This window comes from Thermobia domestica, chromosome 5 (genome assembly GCF_964235325.1).
Source record: "Thermobia domestica chromosome 5, izTheDome1.hap1.1, whole genome shotgun sequence".
NCBI lineage: Eukaryota > Metazoa > Arthropoda > Insecta > Zygentoma > Lepismatidae > Thermobia > Thermobia domestica.
This window is the reverse complement of record NC_137458.1, coordinates 151,476,822-151,500,196: the sequence shown is the minus strand read 5'-3', so window position 1 is coordinate 151,500,196 and position 23,375 is coordinate 151,476,822. Positions and strand designations below refer to the sequence as shown.

Below are 23,375 nucleotides of genomic sequence, written 5' to 3'. Positions count from 1 at the left end.
TGGTTTAATTTTCTGTTTTCATAATCTTGCCCTATTCTATTCTGAAATGTGTGTTTCTACTCTCCTCCAATCTGAAGTTTTTATCTTCAGTTTCAAGGGAAAGTTTTATTGTTATTATTACGAGTGTTTGTATTGTAGTAAAATAACAAGAAATTTTAAACTCATCTTTCCCTATATAATTGCTGAACTGTCTGGTAAAATAATGCTGGAGCTTGAAACAGGGTTGAAAAATACATTTTTAAAAAAAGAACAAAACATGTGTTTAAAACATGAAAAAGGTGTTTAGAATGTTTTAAACATGTTTTAAAACAAAAATGAAAAACATATGTTTTAAACATTTTGAACAGTTTAAAACATGATTTTAAACATATTTCAAAATCGTATAATCATGTATTTATTAAGACTTTTTTGCTCTTGCAACTGATCTTTTTCATTTATTTTATTCTCGTTAAGATTACACTGTGTTGGGTACAGAATATTTCAGTGTAGATTAGTAATTCTCAACTTATTTCATATCACGACCCCCTTTTATTACACCCTCTTGCCAGTGATTCTCATAAGTACTTTCTTGGTTGTGATAAGCTTTTTAGTAGATTTTAAAATCTACCTGCTATGGAGATTTCACACCTTCTATCAATATACATGGCAAATCAAAAGTCCTCACCATCCTTGTATGTTGAGAACGGGCTGAGGGAGAATGATCAAACTTGGAAGTGGTCTAACACATCAGATGGTGCTATCAAGTATCATGGCGAACATCTTTGCTTAGTATTCGAAGTTTCAAATGCAAATGGTGCAATTTTACGGGTCGAACTAAGTTAACCCGCCACTTTCAGTCCTAGGCTTCCATAGGATTACTGACTTGTAAAGTAATGTAGAGTTACGTTGATTGACAATCCCCATTGTTGTCCTTATCTTTACAGACAAGTAAATGACGAATAAAATTTTCAGGCTGTATATTATGAAGCTATAAACCTAAGAAATGTAACGGAGATCACGTGTCCTGATACACAAAATAGGATATTCTGCACCTTACTAAAACTAAACATTAAATTGAAAGTATGTTCTTTTGATCTTACAACTTACTAAACATATAGAAATATAAACCTATGGACTATTTAATCTCCGCAAGCAATTTATGTGGATAGCGCAGACCTCCAAAGTCATGTCTCGATATTTTTGTGTAACGGAGGTCATATCGTCAAACGATGCCATTACTCCCCGCACGAAAACTGTTCAGAACTGGCAACAATTTGTAGTGAAGGAAGATGGAGCGTGTGATTAGCGACTGCAGCTGAATCGAGTACATAAGCAATCAATTACGCAGTTAAGTACAAAATATATTAAAAATTTCATGCATGACTTTGGAAAACGTGACAACTTTCGCCTGATTCAAAGAATAAGTTGATACCTGTATGTAAATTAAACTACTATTTTTTAAATCGCATTCACAATACTAACATTACTGAAGAGGGCAGTACGACTAAGCCCACGTGAGAACGATAGCTGAAGCTATAGCCCGAAAATGAAGCGCTGGTCATTGTAATAGCGGTCACGAATTGGCTATTTTTTTTTGCCTGACCGACGATACAAAAAATGACAGCTGTTATGTCACCGCCGATACTTCATGTTTCAATTAGAAGATTCTTTTTGATGATCAAGCTATTTAAAACTACAGAATTAAATACTGCAAAGAGTAATGAAAAGTCTCGTAGAAACATTTGAGATATGAGGTGGATTAGAGGCTTGTATTTATCTTGTAGCATGTTTCAGAATCTCATTGACTGCTTTACTTTTTTTTAAATACAAATAAGTTTAGGAAATCATTAGGCGTTCTGTGGAGTGAAATACAGACAGAAGCGGAGGTCATTGAAAACTGATTTAGGACCTTCTAAGAATATCAATTTTAATATTTTATTGTAAGTGCTTCTAATATCAATTGAAAGTATAATTTATTAACTCATCCGAGTTCACAGTATTGTACTATTACAGAATGGAATGAATATTTTCCATAATTTTAATAAACGAAGGATCAAGAAGCTGCGTTCAGTTTGATATTTTATCTTATTTTGTCCTACAGAAGGTATGGTAGGAAAAAAGGCCTACTTCTAGTTTGCTGGAATTATTCTGCAAAACACTGATTAAGCTACTTAAGCTACGGGATTTTGTACATCTTTCTTTTTCAGGCGATGATCAGTAGTTTTAACGATATATATATATATATATATATATATATATATATATATATATATATATATATATATATATATATATATATATATATAACGTTTTGTAAGTTAAAATTCGAAACCACTGTTTTACAGGTATTTGTTTGTTTTTACTTCCTATATAGCGATGGATGTCCACACCCCATCTTCAAAATCAGAATCCATCCTACGGAGGAATTTGCACGATCGCAATGAAAATCTCGTTTCACAGAAGAAAGTCAGGCAAAAAAGGAAGCTTAGTTGTTCGGCACTTGAAGAAAAAAGAAGGAAGGATCGAGAAAGGCACCGTAGAATACGTGCAAAAGATGAACTTGAAAAGAAGCGAGTACGACAGAAGATACAAAGCATCAAGAAAACAAGCGGGTTCTTGGGAAATTAGAAAAAAATATGACGGAAAGGGAAAACAGAATTGATGGAAAAATAGTCTTGCAGAGGGTGCACAAATGCAGAGATAAACAAAAGAAAATGAAAGAAAGAAGCTTAACGATTCACTAATTAACAAATTTAAACTTTTTGTTTGTTACATGAGAAAAATCACCTGATCTTAAAGGAACTTTTTGCGCTGAATTCGAATATGCACTCGGTTTCTCTCCATCACGTACAGTTTTCCCGTAACAGAGGGATTTTCGGGAAATTCCCTCAAAAATTTCCCTTTTTCAGATATTTTATTCCCCTAGCTCCTGTCCCCTTACATATAGTAACATAGAAATTATACCTAAGTATACCTTGATTTATATTTAATAAACCCTAAAAGTTTCGTAAAAATCGCTTTGTTCTTTCTAGAGAAATAAATATATTTGTATGTATACTGTGTGCACTGTTTATTGCACCTGATAGTAATGCTTTAAGATCTCCTGAGTTGGGGTAAAAACGATTTGCTTTATTACTACAAACACAGACATAAAAATGAATATTTACAATAGTCAACAACACACTTGTATTGCTCTCTGTAACGTGTATAAAAATAGAATGAACTTCCAACGTATATTTTTTTTAAACGTACAGTATATGTATATCTTAATACATATATATACAATTCTCCAAGTTTTTTCGTTTTGTTCATGAAATGGTTATCAATATTTGTTATCAAATGTAACAGGGCAATTGGGCACAAAACTTGGGCACCCAACATAATTTGTGCGTCGTGCTACGTCACTTTACTTGCATGGGCCAAAGGGAAACGGAGGTTCATGAAATTTGCTGTACCAATGGTGTGGAGAGAACCCACCAACCATCTGGATGATTGTTATTTTTGCCTCACAGTAGTTAAGGGACATTCTAAAAAAAGCAAATACACAATAAGTTATCCCAACGTTAAATCCGCAATTAGACCTATTCCGCACGGGGATGAACTTCCACTTCCCGAGCCCCCTACCAACTGGGAAGAGATATGGCCAAAAGACTCTGATGATGATCATGACCTTGATGAACCATCGACATCAACATGTACATCCAAGGATCCAACGTTCATCCCTGACTGTGTTCGCGAGCCACATTTCATCCGGCAATGTGAACTTAATGACCTAGTCCGTGATTTGCACCTGACAAAACAAAAGGCGGAACTTCCGGGATCAAGGCTCCAGCAGTGGAACTTATTGGATGCAGAAACGAACATATCAGTGTACAGGAAAAGGCATGTTCAATTTTCAAGCTATTTCTCAATGCAAGATAATGTGTGCGTATGTACGGATATAAATGGGTTGATGGCGGAGCTAGGAATTCCTTACGTTCCAGAAGAATGGAGGTTATTTATCGACGCGTCAAAGGTCAGCCTTAAAGCTGTCCTTTTACATAATGGAAATAAAAAACCTTCTATACCACTTGCGCACTCAGTGAAGATTAAGGAATCCTATGACACCATGTCAACTTTGCTAAATCTTATAAATTACAAGGACCATTGTTGGCAAATATGTTGTGATCTCAAGGTAGTTGGTATTTTATTAGGACTGCAGTGCGGTTACACGAAGTACCAATGTTTTTTATGTTTATGGGATAGCCGAGCTGATGACAATCATTATGAAGTGAAGGAATGGGAACCTAGAATGAATTACGTACCTGGAGAATGCAACGTCAAATACGCTCCTTTGGTAGATCCTAATAAGATATTACTACCGCCACTTCATATCAAGTTAGGACTTATGAAAAACTTTGTCAAAGCCATGGACACATCCGGTGAAGGTTTCAAGTATTTGCGAGATAAGTTCCCTAACCTGAGTGATGCTAAGATTTCAGCGGGAGTGTTTATTGGTCCCCAAATTAGGAAATTAATGCTTGATGATAGCTTTGACAGCAAGTTAAACAGTGCTGAGCTAGCTGCCTGGACAGCATTTAAGTGTGTTGTGCGCAACTTTCTGGGCAATAACAAAGCTGAGAGTTACACAGAAATCGTACAGGACATGATACAGAAATACAAAGAGTTGGGTTGTAGGATGTCTTTAAAAATCCACTTTTTGCACTCCCACCTCAGCTTCTTTCCTGCTAACCTAGGTGCTCTCAGCGACGAACAGGGGGAAAGATTCCACCAAGATATAATGGCAATGGAGAAAAGGTACCAGGGACGATGGGATCCTTCAATGATGGGGGACTATTGTTGGGGTCTTGTTAGAGAATGCAACATTTCTTACAAAAGAAGGAAGTAGTGTACGTTTTTGTAACCCAATGGAAGTTTCATATATTGTGATAGTTTTGATTGTCTTTTCATGACCTTTTGGTACATTTGTATTATTGTTTATTGTAAATTGTCACACTTGTAAATTATATTGTATTATATTTTATATATGTGTTTGTGGTAATAAAGCAAAACTTTTTACCTCAACTTAAGAGATCTGAAAGCATTACTATAAGATGCAATAAACAGTACACACAGTATACATACAAACATATTTATTTCTCTAGAAAGAATAAAGCGATTATTACGAAACTTGGAGGGTTTGTTAAATATGAATCAAAGTATACTTAGGTATAATATTTCTATGTTAGTATATGCAAGGGGACAAGATCTTGGGGTGTAAAATAAACGAAAAGGGAAATTTTTGAGGGATTTTCCCGAAAATTCCTCTGTTACGGGAAAATCGTACGTGATGGAGAAAAACCGAGTGCATATTCGAATTCAGCGCAAAAAGTTCCTTTAAGAACAGGTATTTCCTTTTATGTAACAAAACCTTTGTTAACTAGTGTTATTAGCGATTATAGTGAAGTACTACAAACTAATTGGTAGTACTTCACTATTGTAACTAATGAGAAAAATATATGCAGAAAATATTTAACATATACAGTTCAACATTTTATTAGGTAATAAAATATTTCTCGTGAACAGATCTACTTAGCTGATAAAGTAACGATAATCATGGATATGTATCAATGCCACTGTCGAAGTAACAGCGGTCACGTTGTAACGGGAAGTCACACAAGAAATATAATTAATATAAGTTGGGTTTTCACGTTTCTAATCATGTTCAACTGTTTTAGTTAACTGGTTTGCAAAGCTTTATTGAAAAAAAATACAATGGGTCCACTAGCAATCATATTAACTGCAGTAAGTAATCTAATTCACTATTAAATTCATCTTTTTTCTAAAACTGGATTTTTACGTTTTATTTTACAACATACAACAAATTTTTACATAAATTTGAATTAAATGCTCAAAAGAAATCACAAAAATATTGACAAAAATGCATCATAATTATTATCCATTTTTTGATTGGAAATTAATTTAGTTATGAAGGTGTGACCTCTGTTACAATTTTCAAAACACACATACAAAAACGGGCGTATACGCAGAGACGTACGAGATATTTCATGGAACCATATAGTGTACTTGTTTCTTGGAATCATCTTATATATAAAAGAGAACGCACAAATCCTTTGTTCCCTCATCACGCTAATACGGCTGAACCAATTTCTTTTATTTTTGGGGGGTTATTAGGATTTGGACCCTAGATGGTTTTTATCATATCACTTTAATTTTTAATTACCAGTGTCTTGAGATAATTGACCATTCAAGTGTCCATAACGTACAAATCCTTTGTTAGTTCATCATAGGTAAAAATAAACGTATTTATATGCAACCCGCATGACCGTGTCACTCGGCGGGTTAACATAAATGACAGGCGATATAATGTTAACATTTACTGCAATCTACTATGGTTTTTATCATATCACTTGAAAGCGAAAAAGTAAAAATTATCTAAGTAACAAAGTTTATTGCGTTCCGGGGTGACCGCAGCGAAGCGGGGCGGGTTAACATAAATGACAGGCGATATAATGTTAACATTTACTGCAATCTTCTATGGTTTTTATCATATCACTTGAAAGCGAAAAAGTAAAAATTATCTAAGTAACAAAGTTTATTGCGTTCCGGGGTGACCGCAGCGAAGCGGGGTGAACGCTGCTAGTAAGCTAATATAATGCAAAATTTCAGTCTTGTACAATAACTTCACGTTTTTCACGATTTTCAGTAATGAAAGTGGCGGGTTAACTTAGTAAGACCCTTACATGTTTTAAGGCTAGAATTTTACCAGAATTACGGTTGTGCGGTTATTTTAACCCTAAAGCAAGTCATTTCGAGTTACGCTTCTGAAAGTTTTCTAGTTATGCCTCTAGGGGCTACGCTAGCGTTTCGTGGAGGAGAGTGAGATTTTTGTTGCAAAATTTGGTTATTATTTCAGAACACTGATGCTAATAAAGTTATTTTAAAATAATACGTTTTTGAAAAGAATTGTTTGAAGCACACTTCATGTGCTAACTTTAGAATATTTTCTGTAAGCCTATGTAAGTAATTGGTTATTTTTTGAGTCAATAATTTATTGAAGAAAGGCAATATTTGAGGCGTTCAGAGCACAATGGATACAAATCCATTTTCAATAAAGTTCAGTTTTGCTCAGAAAATGAATTCTATTTCCAAACGTAATACTTCTCAGTCAAGAATCCAAAACAAATGTAACTAAAACCATGAGAAAAGGCGTGGGATAGTTTCATACGACAGCTGCTCTACAGGGACGTCAGTGCAACAGGAGGGTAACTGCCCCTATCCCCATCCTGAACTTCAGATTTTGGGGACAGTAAGGTAGTTTTAGAAATCTTTTGATAAGCAAAGTCAAACAGAACAAGCTTGAGGTCCTTACACCGAATAAATACGGAGAACATACAGATGATTAAGACTGGAAAGTTGCTTAGGCTCAATTTCCAGAATTTTAAGCAGGCCTGAAACTCGAAAGTAGAGCCACCTTTGGAATCCTTGGTCCAAAAAATACACAAGAGAGCAATGTAGGCCTATAGCTCCTTACGGCCAATGGAAATGGATTATAACTGATTAAAATCTGTATTTATTCCATGTAAGGACTTCCAATTTTTTTATGTTGGACTTTGCTCAATAAAAGGTTTCTAAATCTGCATTACTGCCCCCAAAATCTGAAATTTAGGGTAGGGGGTGGATGAGCTCTAATCAAACGCTCCTGTCTAGCGGCGATCAAATAAAATTGTAGGTTCCATCTTTTCATATAGTTTTTTTTTCTTTCATCTCGGAATCATAGTTATGAAAATAAGATGTTTTTCGTCGGTGTATTCTTTTGGATACACCCTGCATTTATTTAACGTAATTATGCATAATTGACTATGGCATTCGGAGCTTGACTTGCTAATCATTCCCACGCTGCAGTGTACACAATAAAATGTTAATATCTTAAATTTATGAGCAAGGAGGGGGGGAATTAGCCCTCCTCCTCAACCCATCAATGCCCTTGTCTAGCGGTTGTCCTATAAAACTCTAGTCTACGGGCTTTCACGTGGTTTTTGTTTCATTTATTTCGTACCCTTGGCTACGAAGATGTACCCTACTACATTTGCTGAGCAAAAGTGAACCTTTTCTGAAAATGGACTTGGATCCCTTGTGCTATGAATGCCCCATATCTAAAAAATATTTTATAAAAACTGAGTTGGACCAAATTTATCTTGCAACCCAAGTTTATTCGAAACGCATAAAATTAGTTTGTTTAGTTTGATTGATTACATCTTGGATCAGTAGCAAGGCTATATGAGACAGGGCTTTTTGTTTAAAGTGTGATCCGAACCACTAATTTTGAAATTTTACGTTGGATCGCAGTCAAAATCTATACAGCAAATTCCGACGTCTCGTGCCTCAACCCTCAAAATTTTATGTTAAAAGACCGAAAATTGGACCCTGTAGCGTGGTGCATACATACAGATAGATGAGCAAATTGAGATCAAATTGTTCCAGACACTGACGTTCTTCACTGATGTTACAATAAGTATTACGCTTTAATGGTTAGTTACGCGGGCGACTCTCATACCTTGCGCTTTCTCGCCTGGTCCCTTCATACAAGCTATGTCAAGTTGTAAAGTTTTAGAAAAAAATTTAGTACTGATATGGGGAAGAGGGACGAAATAAAATTTTCATAATGTATTGAAAAATATATTGTTGATACAAAATTAATTCTTACCTGAAGTTTCCAGTTGCTAGATGCAGTGATGTGGTTTTGACAATCTAAACCACATCACTGACATTAGAATCATCAGAAGCAATTTTCGGATCAACACTTTTACCATTTGTTTGGGTTTCCAGATTTTTCACAGCATTGCATTTTTCATAATGATTCTTCATTCTTTGAACTAAACCAACCATTTCTTTCTTACACGTTTTGCAACGAGTTCGTATGTATGATCGTTTTCTTATCTGATGGAGTTTGAGTTACTCTAACAAATTTGCACCAAATTATGTCGTTTTTTCTTCCCCTAAAACTCACGTTAAACGATTCCAAGTTGTACGGAGACTGAAATCCAACATGTATTGTATCAACGAATCTCTGCGACATTTTAATTTCAGAACCACAATTTAGCAAATAACCTTAAGTTTGTTTCCTGAATTCAAAAATTTGTTTCCGTGATAATTATTCTATTTGTTTTTATTATCAGTTCTACAAGTAGTCCAGCTTCGACTACGACACTTTCTCGCAAGTTAACTGAGAAGCATTTAAACAATACAATATACATTAAAAATAAGGATGGGAAAGCAAAATAAATTGTAAATCACCATATTAATCTGCTGTAGCCACGAGAAATCAAAACATTCACATGGGAGCACTGGGAGAACTTCTGAATGGGGAGCACTTTTTGACAATGTTCTTGCTCTGGCAGATTTTTTCACAAAAATAAAATAAAATACAAATAAACGTATGTTGAAAGCAAGTCTTAAAAAATACACGTGTTTAAAACGCATACAAAATTTGATTTAAACAAAATCAATTGTTTAAAACAAGTTTTAATCATTTGTTTTAAACATTTTGTTTTAAACAAAACAACCCCGGCTTGAAACCAGGGTTGTATGTGTTTGCTTTACGAAATTAGGTTTCGGAATATGTCTATAACATACTTTTTCAGTAATTAAAATAAATGGGAAGAGAATAAAATATATTGAATTCTAAATGAAAATTGTATGCTAAACAAAATGCTATTCAAAACACTTTCGATATAGCATGTTATCAGAGGGGTCACTGTCCGTCTAGGTTTAGTTCTCGTCTCGATTTATTAAAGCTCATCTGGTTCTTGGTTTCTTCTCGAAATTCCGAGACGAATCCAGACTAAGCCGAAACTAAAATTGGTCTTGGTACCACTCCTAGCTATGAGGTTTCAGAGGTTATGGAATATGATCTATAGCGCTAGGAAAGAAGGTTTTGATTCTTTTCAAAGAAGTTACCTACTATTAGACCCCATTAAAAGTTATTTTTACGAGCTGAAAGAAATAACTATGTTTCCTAAATGTCTATTGCTCGCTCATCTTAAGTTAAGAAGGAGTTTAGAGCATACAGTGCATTTTATTGTATAAAGGTTCTATATTATTTACTACTGAAATGGCTTCAAATGTACTTCTGCTTTGTGTGTTCTCTATTTATATTTCAGAGATAAAAACACTAGAAATTGCTGGAGTATATATTGAACCTGTTCCAGTTGGAGACTACATATTACGTAATAACGAAATCAAAGAACAAGCAATTTTATTTAAACTCTTTACACGGTAAGTAATTCATATAATGGTTTTCTTTTTATGGTGTATATACTTGCTTTCATAGCATAGGAAGGTTGTTTTTTTTTTTTTTTTTAATCTTCAATGCAAGTACTGTAAGAAAATATACCTTCTTGTTTAGGTCTGTTTTTATAACCAATTTTAACATGGTATAGGTATAGAAAGTGTATAAACAAATCGTCATTGGAGAGGGAAGGGGAGCAATATGTGAAATTTATGTCGAGGGAGAATCTTGCTCCCTCCACCTCAAGCAAAATCTAAATTAACTCTCCAGGGCGATAATAGTGATACTCTGCTAATAATACATAAACCATAAAAGAGGTAGGCTACTATAGACTGCCCTTGCTCTGGATACACGAGGCATTCTAGAAATAAAGCGACGAATTTCGCATATGTGTTCAGAACTTGAAGAGAAGAAAAAAGTTTATCTACGACTTTGGTCGGAAATGCTTAATTATGGATATGGAGCCAATTTACAATAAGCCAACTTACGGCCAATTGCACTAATTACCCTAAATAGTTCTCATTGTCGTAATTAGGTGTTTCCGACCAAAGTTAAAGGTAAACGGTTTTCTTGTATTGAGGTCCAGAACACGCATGGTAAATTTGTCGATTTATTCATGGAACAACCTATATCTGTCTAATATGCGTCATTTAAAGTCAAAACCAGTGTTGCCGTTGTGAATTGATTCTGGGAAGGCTAGATTTTGGGAATCGAGAATCGATTCTATTCCATTTCGCCGGTCTTGACTACTTTGTTAGCAAACACATCATACACTACTGCTCAGTTGTGCAATTCACATGTTTCTGCGCTGGGAAGCCATGTACCTTCCCCTTTGCGTTTCGTCTATTAATATGGAAATCTATCAGCTTCTTATAATGTAATCCCTAATAGCATTCTAGACTTTTAATAGCCTTACTCAAACCTTCAAGGCCAAGTCTGTAGGCTTGCACAAGATTGTATTTACATGGCTGCAGACCTAACCAAGTATATAGCAAACTTGCTAGTTCCTCGATTGCAAGCTTGTTTCAGACTTGACAATAATACATACTTATAATGCTGGCCTTAATTTCTTTAAATTGACACACCTGTCAAGTATGACTTAAAATTTACACTTGGCAAAGTCATACACAGAGAGGATTTCTAAGGTCAAGTCTATCGAGGAAAATTAATGGCAAGCTTAGACTTCCTGTAGATATGCTTGCTTACTGCGATTCCTTAAGTACTCGCGCGGGGTATTCACAGATCCCCAACCAGGTAACTTTTGTGTTGCTAGCCAGAAATCCTGATGAAAATATATATATATATATATATATATATATATATATATATATATATATATATATATATATATATATATATATATATATATATATATATATATATATATATATATATATATATATATATATAAATTGTCAAAACGAGTTCAAAAAGTTGATTACAGCAAATACTTTTAAAACATGTCTAGAGTTACGCTACATTGTCTTAATTATTTTTAAAAAATATATTTGTATTGTAATAAAAGAAATACTAGGAATGCAATGGATGTACCCGATTGCAATGAAATGAGCTGAGCGAGCTTAAACTACGTAATCATTCCTGGCCATTATGCAATAATAAATGCCATTTTTAATTGTTGACAAAAAAAATCGCGTGAAAACTTTTTCCCCATGTTAAGTCTATGCAAGCGTTTTTCGGTGATTATTCCTCGATAGTACATCGGATTTTTTATTTCGACCTATGTTGTCACTCAGCACGACATACTCTATCAGCGTGCTAAGTTTGGTTGAGATCGGCCAAACGGTCTAGGAGGAAGCGTTTTTCGGTCATTATTCCTCGATGGTACATCGGATTTTTGATTTCGACCTATGTTGTCACTCAGCACGACATACTCTATCAGCGTGCTAAGTTTTCTTGAGATCGGCCAAACGGTCTAGGAGGAAGTGTTTTTCGGTCATTATTCCTCGATGGTACATCGGATTTTTGATTTCGACCTATGTTGTTACTCAGCACGACATACTCTATCAGCGTGCTAAGTTTGGTTGAGATCGGCCAAACGGTCTAGGAGGAATCGTTTTTCGGTCATTATTCCTCGATGGTACATCGGATTTTTGATTTCGACCTATGTTGTCACTCAGCACGACATACTCTATCAGCGTGCTAAGTTTGGTTCATATCGGCCAAACGGTCTAGGAGGAGTTCGCGGACAACCAAACGGCTAACCCGAGTATAAGAGATTCGCTTCGCTCAGCTCAATTAATTTGGGGGACTACTGGACCCCCGCGCGAGTACTAGTGTCACAAAAAGGGAGTGAGTACTTACGGGTAAATAGAGTTTGTAACTGAACTTTCAACGTTCATACCATTTAGGCTAAAATAAACGGATGATTAATGAAGGTGAATGATTTCGGTAGAATTGGTGGAATGAGTAAATAGGAGGAAATGTGAGAACCCCAAGAAAATCAGTGAACATTGAAATATACAACACAAACTTGCATAGTCTGAGACAGAACCACGGTCCCACGCACTAGACGTGAGCGCTATAGTAGTAAAGAAAAACATACAGAAATCAGTTGTAATCTTAGAGTTATAAAATAACTACTAGAGGCTCAATTGGCGCTGCAGACGCGTTGCCATTTTAACCGCACTGGTGTCAGTGGTGTGTGGCAAAAGCGTGTTTCATGGCATTGGTGTTATGAATGACGTTTGTTTGGAAGGAAAACAACCTCACTTTCTTGTGCAGCCTATCGCTGTACAGAGAAATTAAAAAGATAAATTGATATACCGTCTCACGCTTAAGTTACACGTATCTACTATACTGGCCGCGAAGACTCGTGAAGCCTGTGCTCTACACGAATCTTAGGATTTCTTTCTCTCATGTGTTATGAATCGGAGGAATTCGGTACAATTCGTGGAGCTGCCTTCCGAACGCACGCTTGAGCAAAAGTGAAACCATACGAGTGCACCAACAACATTGCCAAACTTAGAGGACATGGCAAACAAGCGTAAGAAACAGCACTTTGGAAAAGCTATAAAACGAACACTAATAATTATTCGAATTAAACAGTAACAATAATAATAGGACAAATGTAAAATAATAGCAAAAATAACAACAAAAGGAAACTTAGCGGCAGTCTGACAACACTGCACCCTCAGGAGATGCTCTCCGTACAGCACGAGAGACGACACTGACAAAATTTCAGCGGTGGAGTTGACGACCGGGACACACCCTCGCGTTCTATTGGGTGGTGAAATTGGTAAATCTAGATCAAGCTTCACGAGTCCTCGCGACTGCTATAGATATCGGAAAACTATTTATCTAAAAAAGTATTTTAATGCGTAAAATCAAGACTATTGTCGTGGGCCACTTACTGATTCCTCGAAATGCAGCGACCTCACTCGATTGCCTTAAAAGCTAAAGTTCGTATTGTTTTAATCTTATAGGAGTGAGGTTTATACTTTTTAAATAACAATAATAATAATAATAATAATAATAATAATAATAATAATAATAATAATAATAATAATAATAATAAACAACTTCAAAGCAATTGATAACTTATCTATTGAAGATTAGTGACAGCCAGAAATGTACGCAAGGGTTGAATCCTGGGAGTTTGGTCTGAGTCGGTGATTACAGAAAGGACTTAAGTCCATTTTATATAGCTTTAAAATACAAAGAAAAAACTATTTAAATCTAGGACTGCAGACTTTTCTTGCACTCGACCTATAGTTTAATATTGAGTTTACACCGTCGTAACATCATCTACAGTTACTTCTCCTATACAGAAAGTCAGAGGCGGATCCAGGGGGGGGGGGCGATCGGGGCGATCGCCCCCACCAGAAGAGGACACTTTCTTATTTTATAGCCCTATATATAAATAAAACCCATCCCAAAGTTTGGAGCCCTTAAAAGTAGCAGATTGACAACCCACCGCCCCCCCCCAGAAGTCGGTCCTGGATCCGCCCCTGCAGAAAGTTGTGTATACTGCTAGAAAAGTGGAAAATTTCATAAACCCGAATTTCAGAAAAAATGTGACTTAGGCTCTTTCTGCAATCATCGATTCAATTCCAGGGGTGTTTTACAAATTTTAATATGATTTGTTGTCAGATTGAATTTGAACCCCCGAAAAGTTTTGGACCTATCTAATAAATTTCTGTGTACGTGACAGGTGACAGTAGTCAATGAAGCTGATAGAAAGTATAGGAAAGGGCACAAGTTGAATGTATGGTCGCAGACAGGAATAAATATGTTTAATACAGAGATCATTGTTTATTAATTAAAGCATTTAGTGCGCTTGCATGACATCACAACGTGATTGAAACCGTAATATAACGCATGGAAGAGCTATAGCTTAATCTTTGCTATCATTTTCTATTTTACTGCAGTTGATCTAGATAAAACAAAGAAGTAGCAGAGAGTCTTATTAAAGTGTGCAGTGGTGCCCACCCGCCCTTATGTCCATGACGCACCCCCACGCAATTGTCTATCCATAGGTATTCTTCTATGAAAAAAATCTTTTCGATTAATTTTACCCCCCCCCCGTCAAACATATTTATATAGATTTTTAACCCCCCCAAATATTTCAATGACGCAGTTTGCGTCATAGCCCCCCCTTGTGGGCACCCCTGATATACGGGGCCGCGGTGGCTCACTGATAGAGCGTTCACCTCTGGTGCATGGGGTCCCTGGTTCGATTCCAGCTCGCGCCAAGTGAACTTTGTAGTGGACAAACACCGTGTGCGTGGGTAGTGGACAAACACCGTGTGCGTAGGTTTCCTCGGGGTTCTCCCGTTTCCTCCCACTTTCTTCATTCCAACATTTCATTCATTTCAATTCACTACCGTCTCCTTTACCCTATCCGGCATAACTGTGGGACGTAAAACTCAGATTTCATTTCATTAAAGTGTAATATATAAGTAAAATATGTCTATGCATTAATCATGCTGCATAAAATAATAAGCGCTAAAATTTGAGGGTATATGAGACGGGACCATTTGCTACAGTGGAATCCGAGCTACTATTCCGGTTTGTATTGGAGGCAAGCACTACAGCATAGATTAAATTCGTAACCAAACGCAGAGCTTTCTATTGGCATTATAGTTCTTTGGGGCAGGAGACCCGACTTCGATTCTAGGTAAGAGCTCATGTGGTTCGGATCGCACGTTACGCTGTAGGTCCACGTTTCATATTGCCTTGCTACTAACATTGACACTAAACTCAAATCTAATCGTAATCTAATGCCTTACGTTAGTAGCTTGACCCCAAGTTGGATATATCTACGTGTCGTGAGTGCTTTAATGCATTGTATTTTGTCAAACGATTCCAATATATTAATTCTTAATTGTACTAAAGTAACTTGTCAATGGAGTCAAAAGTGTATTTATAGATTGGTTTGGTGTCTGTTAACAGTGCGACAATTTTTTTTAAAAAAAATATGTAGGCCTATTCAAAATGCCAAGAATATGTTTCATAACAATTTTTATTCTTCTACTGAACCCGGAAGTAGTAAAAACCAAAACAACTTCTGGTTTTAATATTCATTCCTATTCATCAAAAACTATCAGAGATGGTTATAATCTGCTTTTGATATGTACTCAGCATCTTCTATCTCTGCTTATATACATTTATTGTAACAGGAAGTGATGGATCTGCTGTTTCTGGTTGCATTATTGAATCCCCATGGGCGCCCGAAGAAGGGGACAGGGTGGGGCCCGGCTCCTCTGACTAATGAAAATGTATACGTAATATAGCAAACCAAGGTATATTAAATACCAGAATTATCAATCGTAATATAGCAGCCATAGAGATGCCCCCCCTAGAAAATTTTCTTCGTGCGCCTCTGATGGCAATAGTTTGGACTGGCTACTTCCAGACCTCATCCCAGGAAATCTATCATAGTTTTAGTATGTAAAATGAAATGCACTTCTTTCTTTTCTCAATAATTGGATAGACCCATTTGAGTGAGTGTAGCTTGTTTTAACTTGGAGAAAGTCATTATCTTAGAAAATATCTACTCATTTTTCTTTCCTATAATTTCAAGATACTCGTATTGATAGGGTTCGTATTATCAAAAAGACATTAATTATACCATCAGCATTGCTTTTCTGCATACCGTTCCACGGAAACACACATAAGATTCCGAATGGAAAGAATGTAAAAGGAAGCGGGTGCTACGTTTGCTCTGACGTCATTATGTTGTAGTTCCGTATTCAAAGGGAACAGTTTTTAGTTTAGTTTTGACCTATATTACCACTATTTGGCAGAATGACATATATTTCTTTGTTTTTGTTTTTATTACTTCCGTCTCCCTTCTCTTACTACAACCTTTGTGTAGTTCAAGGTCGTCGGGAGATAATTGTCCAACCCACATCACAATAAATTTTCCTTCTTTTTATCATAACAGCACTGGAAGATCTGTTATTATCAAATAACGGAAAAGAGCCAATCGTTCACATTGTATACATAATATGAACACTTGACCTTGCTGTAAGGAGAAGAAGGTAGCCACACATGTTTTATACATATGATAAAGATAAAATTAGTGTTTACGCTACAATGTGTATAATACCGAAAAGAATGAGAGTGTTTTCGTTGTAGGAAAAATCCTAAGAAGTATCAGTTGTTGAAGGTAAACGACGATCGGCTTTTGGAGGCCTCCAACTTGGATCCTAGTCGCCCAACCATATTTTACATCGATGGGTTCTTTTCAGGCGAAAGGTCACCCAGCTCCCTGACTATACGGAAAGGTAAGTAACTGTTGGTCAAGTTTCATAAGAGAAGGAAGAAAGGTCGATCATGATTTACAAATCCTTTACTAATGTTATACTACATCTGTACGGACAACCAAAACAAACTCAGCCTTCGTTAATACGTATTTTCGCTACAGGAAATAGGACCAGTCTAAATTATTTTATTATACTGTGTTAAATTTCCTTCCGGAAAATATAGAACAAGAAAAAATGGAAGTTGAAATGATGAAAGTGTATAAGATATTCTTGAAGTGCTCGTCGTTGTTATCTTAAAATTTCTAGTTCGATGGATGAAAGTAAACGAATATGAAATAATTGGAGTTAGAATTGCGAGGAAACAAGAGAACCCCGAGAAAATCCATTGATACGATGTTACTGCATTAACCATAAACTCATATCATCTATAATTGAACCAGGACTTCTCACACTACTAGTGAGCCCTCTACTATCAACATGTCAATAGATCTACACGGCAAAATCTGTGTAGTTAAATGTAACTAAGTTGACCTATTTGAATACTACAATCATAAATCACGTTTAGGTTGCATTAATTTAAGGTCATATGGACAGTGCTAAAGCAAATGCTTGTAATGCGCCGCTATTCTAGACTTGCAACATAGCGCCTTACACTATATGTAAATTGGCAATAAGGATTTTGGCACACATCTAAAGATATAAACTTTTAAAATATATAAATTTTTCGAATCGAAACAAAAATTGTGTTATAATTGAAATATAAGATAATTAGTTTCAGAAGATAATAATTATATACAATAAAGCTGCACAATCGTATGCAAAAGTAAATATTCCTGCAGCTAAAAAAGGTAAAATGAGAAATCTAAGTAATTTTGTTAATAATAGAGTACGAAATTTAATAATGCATTGCTAAATAAAAGCAGATTCGGGGAAGACTTTCTCTCCCTCAATGTCTGTCACCATATCTACAATGATGTAAATAATATTACAAAATTTAAAGCAAATGATTCTAAATTTTAAGTGTAAACAAAATTTAATGGCTATTTCGAAATTCTTCTACATAGATTTCATAACAAGTACTTATATATATATTATATGACATATGACATGGTGTATTCTTCAAGATCATGTATTATGAATGATTAATAATCTAAGTTAAGCTATGGGCATGAAACATCAGCTAACAATTTATTTTAGGAATGATCTTTAAACGGAATAATACAGGTATATATGCATCTCTTGTTCATGATCGTAATGTAAATATATCGAGGTGGAAGTTATGAATCTGAAGTGAAAAGAAAATTATATATTAGATTAATCTATGAATGGGAATATATATATATATATATATATATATATATATATATATATATATATATATATATATATATATATATATATATATATATATAATGGACATAATAATGATATAGATGTAAAGTAAGTAAGAATGAAACAAAATAAATAAAATACAGTAAAACACATATATACTAGGAAAAAGAAAAGAAAAAAATATATACTTACCCCTTGATCCCTAGAAAATGTAAAAGATAAAGAAACTAGAAAAAATAGGCATATAGAAGAAAAAAGAAAAAAGAAGAAAATAGGAAAAGATAAAATAGAAAATATAAAAGATAAAGAAAAGAGAAAACATAGGCACATAAAAGAAAAGAAAGAAGAAAAAGAAAATATTAAATGATGAAATAAAAAATATAAAGGAAAATAATAAGATAAAGAAAAATATAAGTGATATAGAAGATACGAAGAAGGAGAAAAACATAAAAGTGACGACAAAGAAGAAAGAATAGAGAAGCATAAAAGGCGTTATGTGTATCACAGTGAAAGTAAAGGGAAACTAAAGGATAAGGGAAACAGAAAGCATAGACATAGAGAAGGAAAGAAAGAGAAGAAACTTACCAGAAGTGATTCCATGGAACAGAAAGAAAACCCCTGAAAAGTGATGAGTGATAACGAGAAAGGTAAGGGGAAAAAAGAGGTCAAAATTACTTCAGACGAAGAAAACGTTAAGAAGAATGAGAAAAGAGCTCATATTCATACGACCGACGAGAAAAATAAACAGAAACGTATTTCGAAAATTATTGATTACTCAGAGAAACGTAAGAAATTGAGTGATGAAGAAACATCGTTGACCAAGAAGACATGAAAAGTAGGTGATCTTGAAACTATTGTGGAACCTAAGATTCTTCAGAAAATTCTCTATTTACCTTAACTCCGAAATCAACAGAGTAAAAAGAGAGATAGTTGACTTCCAAGAGAAGTTAATAAAACGTATAGTTAGTGAATTTCATCAAATGGAAGTTGAAATACAAGAAAGTGAGATGCAGGAAACAACCAGAGCGGAAGAAATAAATTCAACGAGTAATGATGCAAAAATGTAAGAAGAATACATTGAAGAAGATAAAATCTTGGACAAAGTAGAGAACAAACATGAAGATGAGAAGTCAGGAAAGGAATGTGAATGTAAGGATAATGAGGAATTACAGAAGATACAAATCATAGTTAGACAAAAAAGCCAGAAAGAAGAGACAGAACAGCTTTTGTTTGAAAAAAGGAAATATTCTAGAACTGAGAGCGTACAAGTCAAAAGAGATGAAGTGTTTTCAACCAAGAAGAAGGAAGAGGATTTGGAGAAAACGTGGTAGAAGAAAATGAATAAAGAGAAGGGAAAAGAAGAAACTAAAAAGGAGTAGACATCAATTAACGGAAAGGCAAAAGAAAAACCCAAGTAGTAGATATTGGTTAAAGAAAAGAAGAAGGAACTCTTAGAATTTCGACCTGAAAATCAGAAGAAAAGGCTTAAATTAAATGTAACTGGACCCAGGAGAAATTGTAAACAGAAAAAGAAATTAGCAAAAGATATTAACGTGAATGGAAAATACACGAAACCGAAAAAGGCTTTTGAAGTAGATGAGAAACATTGACGTCGAAAGAAGTTGACAATTGGTGAAAGATGTAGGAAGAAAAGAAGAAAGAAGACTTTCTACATTAAGAAGGTACAAAGAAAATGGAAAGTTAGAACATATACAGCTAACTCATGGCCTAAAATAAGGATCCAAAATGTTGTATTTGATAATGGTTAAATGAGAGAAGAACTTTAAAAATTTCAATGTTGTGTTGTGTTTTGACGTGTGTGTCAAAGTTTATATTATTTAATTTATTGAAACGTTTCCGTTAAATTTATTGCTGTTATATCTGTTTATTGAAGTTTCAGAATTTAACCTATTATTGTTTATTTTTCAAAAGTAAGCTATTCATAAATACGTAACCGTGAATGTGAATAAACTTCAAACCCACGGGACTAGATAACTTTAAATTGAAATGCAAATGTAATAGTCATATGACATATGGAAAAGTCGAAAGAGAGCACAAAACTTAAACATTCAGATCGAGAAAATGATAATTCAGAGAAATAAGAAAGTTTCATAATTAGTGTTTAGACGAAGAGAAGTCTGTAATGCGCCGGTATTCGAGACTTGCACCATAGTGCATTACACGATATGAAAATTGGCAATAAGAATTTTGGTACGCATCTAAAGATATAAACTTTTAAAATATATAAATTTTTCGAATCGAAAAAAGGCGTTATAATTCAAATATAAGATAATTAATTTCGGATTAAGTGCCGTATCGCCGGACCAATTTTAGGAAATTTACCGGGTCAATTGGAGAATTTATTTAAGTTTATGAGAAAGAATGAATACAAGGGAGGTAAGGGGAATAGTAAAAGTTAAGAAAGTGGTTGTATTTGTTGATTGTTTTTTATGTTAGCGGCACTGTATGTGGAGGCAGATGGACTATTTCGCGGAGAGGTACACTTGTTTTACTATATGGATCCAGAAATTGAAAAATGTACAGAAAAAATTGGCAAGTCTTTAATTTGCCCATTTCATGTCAAGAACAGAACCCAGCCAACCCCTGCCGGGCTTCTAACCCGTTCCTACTACTACTATTACTACTCTTACTCCTGCTTCTACTATTACTAATACTTATACTATGGATCCGCATTAAAGTAATACGGCACGCCTAATGTAACGTAATCTAACGTAACTTAATGTAATCCAACGAAACATAACCGAATGCAATACACTTCAGTGCTTTTTTTACCAGTTTTCAAAGTGGTCCGGCGATACATCACAAATGCCTTAACTTCAGAAGATAATAATTATATACAATAAAGCTGCACACTAGTATGGTGTTGAACTGTATTTTAAATATTTCCATAATTCTTTAGACCCCAGTAGGAGATAGCTGTTAAATAATTTGTGTTAAGTTTTAAAGATGGTCGTCTATTTCTAGCGAAATTTTGAAAATTTAACAGAGGAGAAATTGATAAAATTTGCTCGTTTGTGTACTTGATAATATGTAAGGAGGGTGCAAGTAGTGTTTCTTTTATAAACAGTTATAAACATTTAACTATTTGGCAAGTGGAAGGAACTACTTCACGCAAGGTTACCGAATGATTTGATTGTGTGGACATGGCTACAGGTATACAGAGACGCTCCTGTGTGTGTCCTTACGAAGAGACAAGAAATTACAGTCTATTAATTTTCACAAATTCGGTCCAAACTTCCCTAATCCTAAGCTAACCCGACCCTACCCTACTTATCCCTATCTTACTTTGCTGTATTCTACCGTACCTTACCCTACTTATCCCTATGTTACTTTTCTGTATCCTACCGTACCCTACCCTATTCTATTATACCCTTTTACAGCGGTCCTAAAAATTGATGAGTTTTAAATTTTCGTATCTGTTATTAGAGGTTTTGTCGAAAATCAGGCGGATGACCAACTTCGGAATAAATGTCAATAATTTTTATGTTTACATATCATTTATTATTTTAATGCGTGCTTGGCAATTTCTAATTTCTTAAATAGAAGGCGTACAAGGTATAGGGGTATGAGGATATCATTCTTTGCAGCTTACATGAGAAGAGGAGACTACAATTTCATTCTTGTGGATTGGAGTGTGCTGGCCGCTGGGCCCTGGTACAATGTGGCTTTTAAGAATGCTCAGATAGTAGGTAGATACACCGCTAAATTTGTGGACTATCTCGTTTCAAGAGGAGTCCCACTGGAAAATATTCATCTAATTGGATGGAGTTTGGGAGCTCATGCCGCAGGATTTGTTGGACAATATATAACTGTAGGAAAGATTCCAAGAATAACAGGTATTTACCTCCAAGATTGGTATTATTAACTTTTTTATTGTTTTTGATTCATTTCTCCACAGATACCAACACTGTCTCTGCAATAGTGAAATTTTACTGTATTTTTTGATAATCTGTGCTACTTTTATACTTACTTTGTCTGGGTGTATATTAACATAATAGAAAAGTTATCAGTTGTCATACACAAAATGACAAGATTAAATTACAGAAAACATAAGAAAATTGAACAGAAAGTATGTAGAAAGCTTGCTTGTTTAACTTGAACCATTTCCACACCGAGGGCATATGAGGCGTGAATCTACAGCTTATGTGGAATTCAAATAACAAGAGTTTTCTCCGAGAATGGAGTCAGGTATCCCGCGCCCAAGGTATGTATGCTAATCGTATATCCAGTAGGAAATTCGATGTGTATATTGTATAAGAGTTGCCTAAATATGTTATCAATCAAGTAAACTTACTAAAAATTAGATGGGATTTGAGATTTTTTGTTTTTACGAACAGGATGGATTCCACTATTAACATGGGTTACGAAGTAGGGGTGTGAAATACTTTTTTTTAAAGAAAATAAAACCTCGAAACCAGTTTTTAGAAAAACCAGAAACCGAAAAATCAATTTCCTATTATTATTATTATTATTATTATTATTATTATTATTATTATTATTATTATTATTATTATTATTATTATTATTATTATTATTATTATTATTATTATTATTGTCTCGTGCTACGAACTTCAGAATAGTTTGTTTTACAGTCTCTGTTCTAGAGTAGCGAATTTCCTTTATTAAATAAAATAGGAAATCTGGAAAATATCAATTTCTCTTTAAATAATTTTCATCAAATAAAGTGTGAGGAATCCACCAGAACTAATATGTTTCGAAAAAGATGGAAAGAAAGTCTGGTTTCTTCATCACCAAAGTCTGGAAACACGAGAACAATACAAAGAAGAACAAAACCTTTTGACCAATGGGTATTTTTTTGCTCTTTGCGAAAATACTCGTAAGCAGACTATACTTCATGAACGAATCTTAAATCATATAAAGCCTATTCTATCGATTTGTCAACGCAGTTTCTTATATAATAGGCATACTTCGACAAACTTAGACTAACACATTTGATAGCAACAGTTAGATGAAGTATATCAAGTAGATGTCTTTTACACCGATTTTAGTGAAGTCTTTGACGT

At 34.7% G+C, this 23,375-nt stretch overlaps 1 protein-coding gene across 2 annotated transcripts in view; it reads left to right on the top strand.

Annotated features, from left to right (window-relative positions):
• LOC145686181 (pancreatic lipase-related protein 2-like) overlaps positions 1-23,375 on the top strand; it is a 73,460-nt gene that overhangs the window by 30,885 nt on the left and 19,200 nt on the right. The window contains exons 2-4 of one of the 2 annotated variants that reach the window (XM_081759201.1): positions 10,143-10,257; positions 16,871-17,019; positions 21,939-22,187. In XM_081759201.1, coding sequence (XP_081615327.1) covers positions 10,143-10,257; positions 16,871-17,019; positions 21,939-22,187 — 513 coding nt within the window. The remainder of the gene's footprint in view (positions 1-10,142; positions 10,258-16,870; positions 17,020-21,938; positions 22,188-23,375) is intronic. The other variant, XM_081759202.1, reaches the window with a different exon arrangement.